Source organism: Protopterus annectens, chromosome 1.part0 (genome assembly GCF_019279795.1).
Source record: "Protopterus annectens isolate FY-2018-M chromosome 1.part0, PAN1.0, whole genome shotgun sequence".
NCBI lineage: Eukaryota > Metazoa > Chordata > Ceratodontiformes > Protopteridae > Protopterus > Protopterus annectens.
The window spans coordinates 51,594,308-51,605,411 of NC_056725.1; the positions used below are offsets into that span (position 1 = coordinate 51,594,308).

Consider the following 11,104-nt stretch of genomic DNA (forward strand, 5'->3'; position numbering starts at 1 on the left):
AAGTACTTTATACAGTTTGTCTGCCTTTTTGGGGACTGAAGGTTGACAATCAGGAATACTACAGGCAGCAATAAACACATCCTCAAAGACAATTGGAGGAATTTGAGTATAGTGAAGTATATTCATTTGTAATAGGTCACTGTCACCTCAACTCCAGTAATTTCTGGAGGAACATCTATTTGTTCCCAGAAATATTTTGTGAGAAGGAAAGGGAGATATAGAGGAACAAGCTTCCTTACAATCCCATATTTGGGCTTAGGAATCTGCTGGAGAAGTCCTGTCTGTGTCACTAACATTCCCCTCTGATGAGGATTTCTGAGCACCAGGACTAATAGCATATAACAATTAGCTAGCTAAATTAAGAAAATCATCTCTATAAAAAGACACCATGTCTTCAGAAGAGCAACAGCTAACCTTTTGTTTCTCTTTGCAGGCAACACCCTAGAAGGCGGCACACTAGGAGACTGCACTTCAGCCCTGTCAAGTGATCTCTTTTCCTGGTTACCCCCAGAAGCGTCTCCCAGATACAAATATGAAGGTACTTCCATGCCCATAACAGACACCGAAAAAGTAAAGAGGACATGGCTGACCCACAATCTACAGTGGCTGACTGAAAGAGCTACACTACAGGAACCTGATGAAGTAAGCAAGTAGTCTGAGGGACAATGGTTGGCCACTAGAGGTTCATCAACCAAGAGCTGAAGCACTGTTAGAGCCCCAGGTGAGGACAATGGCTTTATGTGTTTCTTCTGTTCTTTAATCGTTGTATTCTATACATCACATATTTTATACTATACACACAGTGTTAATCAGGTGACAGTTATCCAATGAAATCTCAGTATGCTCCTAGCAGATTGTGGATATGTGGAAAAAGTGGAAAAAAGACTTGATAAAGCATTCAAATGAGTGGAAGGTGCAGGACAACAGAATGGATGGAGATAAACATAAGCTGCAAGCGACATGGTGAATTCTGAGAAATGGGTGCTCCAAGAAGAAAATTTTGAAGTTCAATTAGGGAACAAGAGGTAATATTTGCCCTCTAGGTGACTGGCACTGTCCCTGCAGTATTCTGAGTGATGCAGTTGTGGTCAAAAGAGACAGCATGGAATATAAATCTGCACTTCTTAAGACTATAGTGGACTGCAGCTAGAAAAGAAACCTCCCTTAAACAGTGATAAGCTAATAAGGCACAGTCTAACAGCATTAGAAACCACGTCAACATGGTACTTCTGACTGAAAAATCCTGTTTGGTGCTTTCTGTACTTCAAATAAGACAAAAATATTTATTGGTGGTGGGGGTTTAAGTCATGAAAGTGAGCGATTGAGTAACAAATGATAAACCAAGTATATATTTTGGTGAGGTTGTTAAACAGAGAGTTGCAAACAGGGGTAGGTGATTTGTTTTAACATCCAAGCAGATCATCAACTAAGATCACTGCCAGTTATCATACAAATAGGTGGCTTTGAAAATGCAGAAAATGTTCTAGTAGCTTCACTTGTGAACTGACTAGTTTACACAACAGGTAACAGCATGTTAGAATTTTAGCTAATTTGTATTTAAATACAGAAAACTGTAGATTAGAATAACTTTACAGTGCTATTTACATTATTGAAGTTCAACCAAGTAAAAAAAAAAATTCAGAAAAAAAAAACTACACGGCAAAGGGCATACTCACAGTACTTAACATTTTCCTTGTTAATGTAAAACCACAGTCAGTCCTTCCATGAATAAAGAAAACAGACTACCCAAATCAAAAAACACATGCTCACCTTATTGTGTCTAGCAGTATATCAATAAAGAAATTATAACTCTCCGCTGGGATGTTTCCTTTGGCCAAAAAAACCTTGTTATAACTTCCCTCCATTAGATACTGCAAAAGAAAGACAGACAGTCAAACTACCAACAACAAATACAACAAACTCAATGTCCACATCTATACCATCTTGCAGATTTATACAGACAGTATGTGTATGTATAAACATGTATATGTACATGTACACACAGACATCTATTGCTGTGTATCAAAAGGTTTTTACTTTAACGAGAAATGCAGGAACTAAAAATGGACACGAGTTTACTTACACACACACTGTAACAGGGAACAGGTGTATTAGTCTTAACTAAGCAACAAAAATAGTTTTTAAAAGGGCTGTCTTCTCTAAACGCAAACAAAAGGTAGCAACCTCAAAGGAAAAAATGTCCACGATACCAGAGATAGAACAATTTTTTCCATATTTCAAATCCATGCATGGAATGTTACATTTACTTTACCTTCTTCAATGAAATGATTTCAGTTTCAACCTAACCCTTTAAGGTGAAATTCTATTCTTATAAAGCAACAGCAAAATATTAAGTCCCAGATGTTAGGCTCAGACTAACATACACGCATTTTGCAGCAGTGTTCTATTAAACAAACTAAGGTACCTGTGAAAGTACTGTTGGGTCAGAGATTCTAGTGGTCCTGGTCGCAAGGTCTTTTCTTCACCAAAAATGTGTGTGCTTTGCCTCAGCAGCACCTTAAGAGTTGAACCCATCCCTCAAAGCACTGCTTTGCAAGTAGATATTTATTAGTCAGCTCTTATTGAGACACTTGGTGGTTCTGCCTAGAAAGTCTTTTTACTGATAAAAGATACATTATACCTCAGAAGTCGAGTTTAACCCAACCACCAAGGCACTGGTACGCAAGTCAACATTAGCCAGCTCTGACTGAAACTCACAGGTTCTTGTACCATCCAAACTTAGATCCTTAAAAAATAAATTTTTTTTGTAACATTTGTGCTGCATTTTGTACTCTCCCACCACAGAAATAGCCCTTCACTATTCAGCAACTCCATTAAACCTTCTGTAGTCTTGGTCCTCTCCAGTCTGCTTTCTGGGACCCTTTACTCTTCTTCCAGGTTTCATGCTAGTGGTGGATGCCTTTCCTGCAGGTTTGCTCCTCCATGTATAAAATCAGATCACTGTTCTTTTTTCCTGTCTATGGCTTCTGCACAGATCTCATATACAACCTTGTTTCACATCATTTCTATACATTTCTGCTGTTCAGTTCAGCTTAGCATCAACTCTATACTGTCAACTCTACTCTGCTTTAATTTCCTTTATTTGTCTTAGTTTTTTTTCTCTGATTCCCTATTCATTTTCATTCATACTTTTCCTCTACAACTGCAGTGCTTGCAGGGTGTGCTTTGTCCATGTGTACACTGATTAGTTGCCATGTAAGATTAGTGGCCAGGCCTGCTCCCCTCCCACATCCCCGAAGTCCAACTCGACTCTCATACTGATACAACATAAAATATTCTCCTATTTCTTATCCCCAAAACAATTTCTCTCTTTATCAAACTACCTCTCTGAGCAAGCATTTAATTCCAACATTCACTCCAGCTTGCAATGCTATCTTACTGAGTTTTACTTGAATCGTATACCTTAAAAAACTTCTCTAAAAGTTATACAATGTGGTTTAACAGATCTTTCCAAAACAATACATTTCTAGATTAATCTTCAAGATACTAAATCATTCTTATTGCTTACATCAGCAAACAAATGCAACATGTCTGTATCTGTATGTATTGCGCAACTTGCTTAATATTCTAACCTCAACATTTTGCAGACTTTCACCTTCACATTTAAATACCACTTATTCTACAGAAGGCAGTGAATTATTCTGATTATGCAATCATACTTTCATTTATCAGCAAAACTGACACTTGATGCAATATCTGAAATTATGACTGCTAGATTTACCAATGCAAATGGTCTGATTAGAGATTCTAAATGAACAGATTCTAAATGAACAGGATCACTGGCCTCCAGACCATCAGACATCTGAACAGACTGGTAGTCTTCTCTTGGTTCACAGTCTCTTGCACTCCTACATAGTAATTAATCTGTGTCTAGCATTTTGAGCTGGGAATGATCCCACCTTGATTTCCTATTCCTTTCCAGAACAAATGATCCCAAGAACCTGTTAAAGGAAGTAAATTTGCATCAACAAATAACTCATACCTGCATGATGGACTCTTATCAATGTATCCTTCAACTCTGAAGTGTGGCATCCTTGTCACCACCTTCAAGGTAATCCTAGATAACTGGATGGGCAACCTCAAATTCTCCCTTAGTCTATCTTGTGTTGCCCTCCTTGACACAAAAGGGAAAGTACAGTGTTGTACCTACCATAAATGTAGATGTTAATACAGCTGCAGTCATAACAGATGGGGTTTCCTGCCGTCAGGCAGGTCCTCGGTCGGCCGAATTCCAAAGTCTAGGTCCAGCGTCGGATGTCGTCGCTTCTTCCCTGACGTCAGAGCGACAGGGGTATAAAAGAACCAGCCGACACCATTTTCTTCAGTTTTTCTTGCCCCAGATGTCAGGTGCCCCAAGAAGGAAGGCAAAACATAAATTTATGTAATAATGCAATGCAATATAATCAAAAAACAGTAGTTGCAAGCAAATACACTATAAAAGAATACCCCAATGAAGTTGTATGAGGGGGTGTTGGCCAGTAGGCCTGTCCCAAGAGGGGAAGGAGGGAGGGAAACCTGGACTGCAGCTGTATTAGCACTCGAACATCTACATTTATGGTAGGTACAAAACTGTACTATGTTCATCGTGCATACAGCTGCATTCATAACAGATGGGTAGAATCCCAAAGCTAAAAAAAGGGGTGGTAGGCACCAACAGGAACTAGGGGGAGCCAGGATGCCCTGCAAGACTGCAGTGGCAAAGCCCGCTCTAGATGTGGAGTATAATGGTAGGTGATAGTGCTTGGAGAAAGTATGTACAGAACTCCAAGTGGCTGCTTCCAAAATATCTTTGGTAGGAACCCCCCTGAGGAAAGCTGCAGAGGTAGCTGTGGCCCTTGTGGAGTGAGATCTGATGCCTGTAGGTTCAGGTTTACCATGAAAAGAGTAACAAAAGCGTATCCAGTGGGCTATCCATTTTCAGATTGTCTGTTTGGAAATAGGCTTCCCTTGAGCACCTATAGCATAGGACACAAAAAGAGTTGCTCTGATTTTCTGAAAGGCTTTGTTCTGTCCATGTAATAACGGAGCTGTCTGTGAATGTCCAAGGAAAGTAGTAATCTCTCCCCTTTGTTTTGTGGATTAGGGTAAAAGGTAGGTAAGTAGACCGCCTGATTCAAGGCTACCCTGGATACTACCTTTGGCATAAAGGAAGGATTGATTCGTAAGGAAACTCTGCCCTGATGGAAAATGATGAAAGGCTGCACAGCCATGAGGGCTTGTAGTTCCGAAACCCTGCGTGCTGAGGTGATAGCCAGAAGGAAGGCTGTTTTCCATGACAAATATTGCAGTTCTGTTGAAGCAGCTGGCTCAAAAGGAGGCAGGGTCAGTTTTTCTAGAATGAAATTGAGGTCCCAAGCAGGTACTGGTTGCTTCCTTGGGGGTTTTATATTCTTAGCCCCTCTGTGGAACTGTCTTAAGAGAGGGTGAGAGAATCAGTGTTGAACTCTGCAGAAATGGCTGAGGCATGGATTTTGATGGAGGAGAATGAAAGTCCACTGTTTAGCATCCAGCTAGGTACTGTAATATTTGAGGTAAATTCAGTATTCCAGGATTCTGACCTTTTTCTGATTCCAGGCACAAAACTGTTTCCATTCTGCGGAGTAGGCTTTTCTAGTAGAAGGCCTTCTGGCCTCCAAAATGACATCCTGCACCTCCTTGGAGAGTAGGGTCTGTTGTGAATTTAAGGAATCCTCCATGCGGCTAGATTGAGTGTTTTCAGCTGACTGTGAAGAGTTTTGAAGTTGTGCTGTGTCAGTAGAAGAGGCATTAGAGGCAGGATCCATGGTGGGGAATGCGTCAGGCTCCTCAGGAGTGGGTACCAGTGTTGTCTTGGCCAGTCTGGAGCAATGAGAATCATCTTTGGTCTGTCTGCTCTGGCTTTTAATAGAACTTTGGGCAGCAAAGGAAGAGGTGGAAAGGCATAAACTGTCATAGTTGTCCAACTGAAAGAGTGCGTCCACTTTCCAGGCCTGTGGATGAAAGGTCCTTGAGCAGAATTTTGTCAATCGGTAATTTCTGTGGGTGGCAAAGAGATCTATGTCTGGCCTTCCCCATGCTTGAATTATCTTTGCAAAGACTTGAGGATGCAACTTCCATTCGTGTGGATCTGTCATATTTCTGCTCAGGTTGTCTGCCAGCGTGTTTTCCTTGCCTGGCAGGAACTGTGCTTGAAGTTAGATTTGTAATTCCAGAGCCATGTTCCATAGAGACATGGCTAGCCTGCATAGGGGATGTGAATGGGTTTCTCCCTGTCTGTTTATGTATCACATCACTGTGGTGTTGTCTGTCCTTATCAATAGCTGGCCTGGATGCAGTAGGTCTTTGAAAGCCATAACAGCATTTATTACTGCTAGCATTTCCTTTTGATTGATGTGTAGGTGCATTTCTTTTTGTGACCATTTGCCCTGAATGCACCGATCTGCCATGTGCGCCCCCCAGGCGTAGTCCGAGGCGTCTGTTGTGATGACTTAATTTGCTTGAGGCTTGCAGAATGGGAGACCTATGTTTCTTTGGCATGCTTGAGCCCACCACAGAAATTCCTTTTGAAGACATGGAATCAGTGGTATAATTGTTTCCAAACTGTGGCTGTGTTGAGACCATAAGTTTTTTAGGTACCACTGAAGTTTCCTCATATGCAGCTTTGCACATGGGATTAGCAGGATGCAAGATGCCATGAATCCCAGAGCCTGCAGGATTTTCCTTGCAGTCAGCCTGGTGAGGGTTGCCAGTTTTCTGAAGTATTGAGTTAGTTGCCCTTGTTTCTCTGGCGTGAGGTAGGCCATCTGGGTGTTTGTATTCAAGCTGGCACCCAGGAAAATTATTGTTTGAGAGGGTATTAGTCTTGATTTCTTTTTGTTGACTGTGTATTCCAGAGAATTCAACAACATTATTACAAATGCCAGGTGTTTCAGAAGTATGTGCTTGCTGTCAACTTGGATCAAGCAGTCGTCCAAATATGGGTATATTTGTATGCCTTGAAGTCTGCAGAAGGCAATTACTGATGCCAGACATTTCGTGAACACTCTGGGCACAGTAGATAAGCCAAAGGGCAATGCAGAGAATTGATAATGGGTTGAACCTGCAAGAAATCCGAGGTATCTTCTGCAATCTTGTCTGATTGGGACATGCAGGTATGCCTCCTTGAGGTCCAATGTTACCAGCCAAGACTCCTTGCCCAGTATGGGAAGAAGCTGCTGTAATGTGAGCATCTTGAATTTTGGTATGAGTAAATATGTGTTTAGGATGGATAGGTCCAAAATAGGTCTCCAATCTTTGCCCTTCCTTGGTACCAGGAATAGTCTGGAATAAAAACCTAGACCCTGTTCTTGTGCAGGTACCTCTTGAATAGCTTTCATGTCCATGAAATCTGAAATTTGTTTTTGTGCCTCTGCCCTTTGTTCGTTTGGCAGGTTTGGCATGCCTCTCATTTTTGGAAGGGTGTGAAAGTGGAATCTGTAGCCTCTGTCTATGATGTCCAGGATCCATTTGACTTTTGTGACAATATGCCAATTTTTAGAAAATAATGCCAGTTTTCTGCCTAAAGGTGCAGCCATTTGAGCCATGCTTGGCATGCAAAGGGGAAAGTCACTGGTTCTGCTTTCTGAATGGCTGTGAACTATCCTCACCACCTCTTGGTGTAGGTGTTTGCCATTGTCTGCCTCTAAATGATCCTTGAGATTGCCCTCTACCCCTCGGGCGCCTGTATCTACCTCTTTGAGGCCTGTCTGTGGCTGGAAAGGACCAATTTTTTGAAGGCCAATTTCTACTGAAACGTGGTGGTTGTACCTGTAGGAAATCTTTCACTGTTTGCATTGATTTTGCCTTTTCCTCCATTTTCTTTAATACCTCCTCAGCTTTAACACCAAACAATACATCTTTCTGAAGAGGTGCATCTAGTAATTTTGCTTTGACATGATCTGGTAAGGTTTGCTCTTTGAGCCAAGCATGTCTACGTATGACTGATCCTGTAACAGCAGCTCTACATGAGGCCTCTAAAGCATCAAAACCAAATTGCAAGATATGTTTACCCACTTGCTCTGCACTATGCAACAAATCCTGCAAATCCTTCAAGTCTGGTTGTTCAAGTTGTGACATTTTGCTTTCCAACTGAGATAACAAAAACTGTTGATACTTTAACATATGGAACTGACAGTTTAATGCCCTCATGGTTAAGGTGGCCAAGGTGTATACCTTTTTCCCCCACCTTTCTAAAGCTCTGGAATCTCTCTCTGAAGGTAATGGATTTTTGGCAGTGGGGGCCTTAATTCCCTTGGGACCCTGTGAAATAGTTTCTGGGTCAGCCGCATGGCTTTTGTATAGGAATTGGTGTGAATCAGGAACCCGGTAATACCGGTCAGGCTTGTCTGGAGCTGGAGGTAAAGAATCTGGGTTAAGGCTGGCCTCTGAATACACATCATCTAGTATGTCCAAGACAGGAGGTATAGCCAGAGGCCTGTGCTGAGGAAGCAAGAGGAAATCCCTGAGCCTTTTCTTGGAGTCTGAGTACTCTTGGCCTTCCCAGTGGAAGTGTTCCCTCAAGGTATGCAAGGTTTCCCCAAAAGAGAAATCCTAAGGGGGGGGGACAGAGGGAATGGACTCCTCTGCATCAGAATCTTCAAAAGGGGAGTATGAATGTTCCTGGTCCTCAGAATGTTCTGAAGTAATGGAGGCCTGGTCCGAGGAAGGGTATTCTTCTTCCACTCTGGGCCTTTTGTCCGAGGGGGGTTGAGAACCCCTGATAAGAGTAATCAAATCCTCAGCCATTTTGAGCATCTGCTTTTTAGGCATGGGGCCTTGAGTGGGGCCCTGTGGAGCTTGTCTTTTAGTATGCATGACTGCTTTACATTTAGTGAAAGCCTTAATGGAAAAAGAAGAAGAGGGCCTGAAGACACCTTGAGAAGAGGCAGGCCTATCTAAACTCTGAGTTTCCCGCCAAGAGTGGCTTTGGTATCTGTAGTAGGGGTGTGGGTTGAAGAGCCTGCGACCTCGGGCACAGAAGACACCGCTAATGAAGTGTCATCGGTAGTCAGGGGCTGCGTAGCCGCTTCGCTGAGAACCGGAGCACCTGTAGTCTGCTTTAGCGTGGTGTCGGTAGAAGTCGCGGACCTCGTATGTCGGTCCTTATCTTTGCGTCTTTTACTCAAAACTGGAGTCGGAGTATCCGACGACATAATGTAATTAAACTTTTTGCCAAAATAGTGTTGGGTGAACTCCGCCCGACGCTTTAATAGTGCGTCTGTTGAATGTAGCACAAAAACGACAGGCCGAGACGTCGTGGTCTGGACCTAAGCAAGGAATACAGAGGGAATGGAAATCTTTATGCGGTATTTGCTTCCCACATGAAATGCAATTATTAACTTTGTCTGACATCGGTCTGAGGCAAGAAAAGTTTCCCCAATGGGGTACTTAGCTTTCAAGAAGTCTTCGGTTGAAAAATATTCGTAATCTCAGGAGCTGGCCGACGGCACTTGCGAACTGCTTCTGCTTCGGGCACTGCTCGGCAAGAAAGGCTGAAGAAAATGGCGTCGGCTGGTTCTTTTATACCCCTGTCACTCTGACGTCAGGGAAGAAGCGACGACATCCAACGCCGGACCTAGACTTTGGAATTCGACTGATCGAGGACCCGCCTGACGGCAGGAAAACCCATCTGTTATGACTACAGCTGTATGCACGATTAACATCTTCTGAATATGGCTTATTGGCTAGGCCTATAATGATCAGAGTACTAATTTCTAGCAGTTACCTATGAACCTATCTAAAATCCTCAGAAAATCATATTTTATGACATATATATATGTGTGTGTGTGTGTATGTGGTTTACTATCACATACTTTAATCTACTCCATTTGAATGTTAAGATGTCCAAATCACATGTTCAGAAATCTCAACACCGAACACAAAAAATGTCGAAGGCAGCATTTTAGTAAAGTCGAAATTTAGAAAATGTCGACTTTACTGAAATGCTGCACTTCCGCTCAACATTAACAAACACTTTGCCCCCCCACACCCCCCTACTTGTATATACAAACTGAGAACGCACTACAATGAGGGAAAGGGTACATTTCCCGATCCCCACTATAGTGCGATCTGCACCACAGTGTCGAACCTTACAACAGCAAATGCTCAGTATTGTAAGGTTCAGCATTGTGGCATTCGTAATTTCAGTTCAGCCAAAGGCAGTTTTGCACAAATGTCAATCGTGCAAAGTGCGATCGACAAAGTGATTGTAAGCCTGTGTGTGAATATATACATATATATACATATATATATATATATACACACATATATATATATATATATATATATAAAAATATATATATATATATAAAAATATATATATAGATATATATATATATATATATATATATACATATATCACACACACACACACACACACACACACACACACACACACGTATATGATACATACATATATAAATACATACATACACACACACAGATGGACACACACAAACACACATGTATACACATATACAGACAACCGTCTATCCCATAAAACAACATGGCTGCTGGACAAGCAGCAGCACAATGACGACACTTTTGGACACTAAAAGATGAAACACCATTAAACATGTATAAAAACGACCCAGCAGGAGCACTCTACTGACACAACACAAATTTCTGACACACTAGATCATCCCACCTTAAGAAATCATAAGCTTAAAATAGACAGAAGCACTGGATGTTACTCTCGGATTTCGAGACCACTTTTTGGACAGGAAGTTTGCTTAAAGATGGGACCTCAATTTAACTTCTCATATGAAGGATGACGCACATAGATTACTGCAATATCCCCCTAATGCTGCATTGTAATGTCTGTAAACCAATCACCTGGAGTGGGAAAAAAAAAACATACCCTTCTGTTCTACCAGCACCAAAGGCATGTGTTAACTGTTGTGCCACTGACACTGCTTAAAAGACAACTTTTGAACTTAATCAAAATGAAATCTATGCTCTTTACAATAACCCGAAAAAAAAATCACTAAAATACCCTAATCTTTAGAAATTCAGAACTTTAATACCCCAGTTGAAACTGTCACCTTCTTTAAATACCTGGGCTTGA

At 41.6% G+C, this 11,104-nt stretch overlaps 1 protein-coding gene across 2 annotated transcripts in view; it reads right to left on the minus strand.

The window, feature by feature from the left end:
* The window catches only part of PSMD8 (proteasome 26S subunit, non-ATPase 8), a 486,583-nt gene that overhangs the window by 212,842 nt on the left and 262,637 nt on the right, over positions 1-11,104 (minus strand). For both annotated transcript variants that reach the window (XM_044082801.1, XM_044082711.1), the window contains exon 5: positions 1,771-1,871. In XM_044082801.1, coding sequence (XP_043938736.1) covers positions 1,771-1,871 — 101 coding nt within the window. The remainder of the gene's footprint in view (positions 1-1,770; positions 1,872-11,104) is intronic.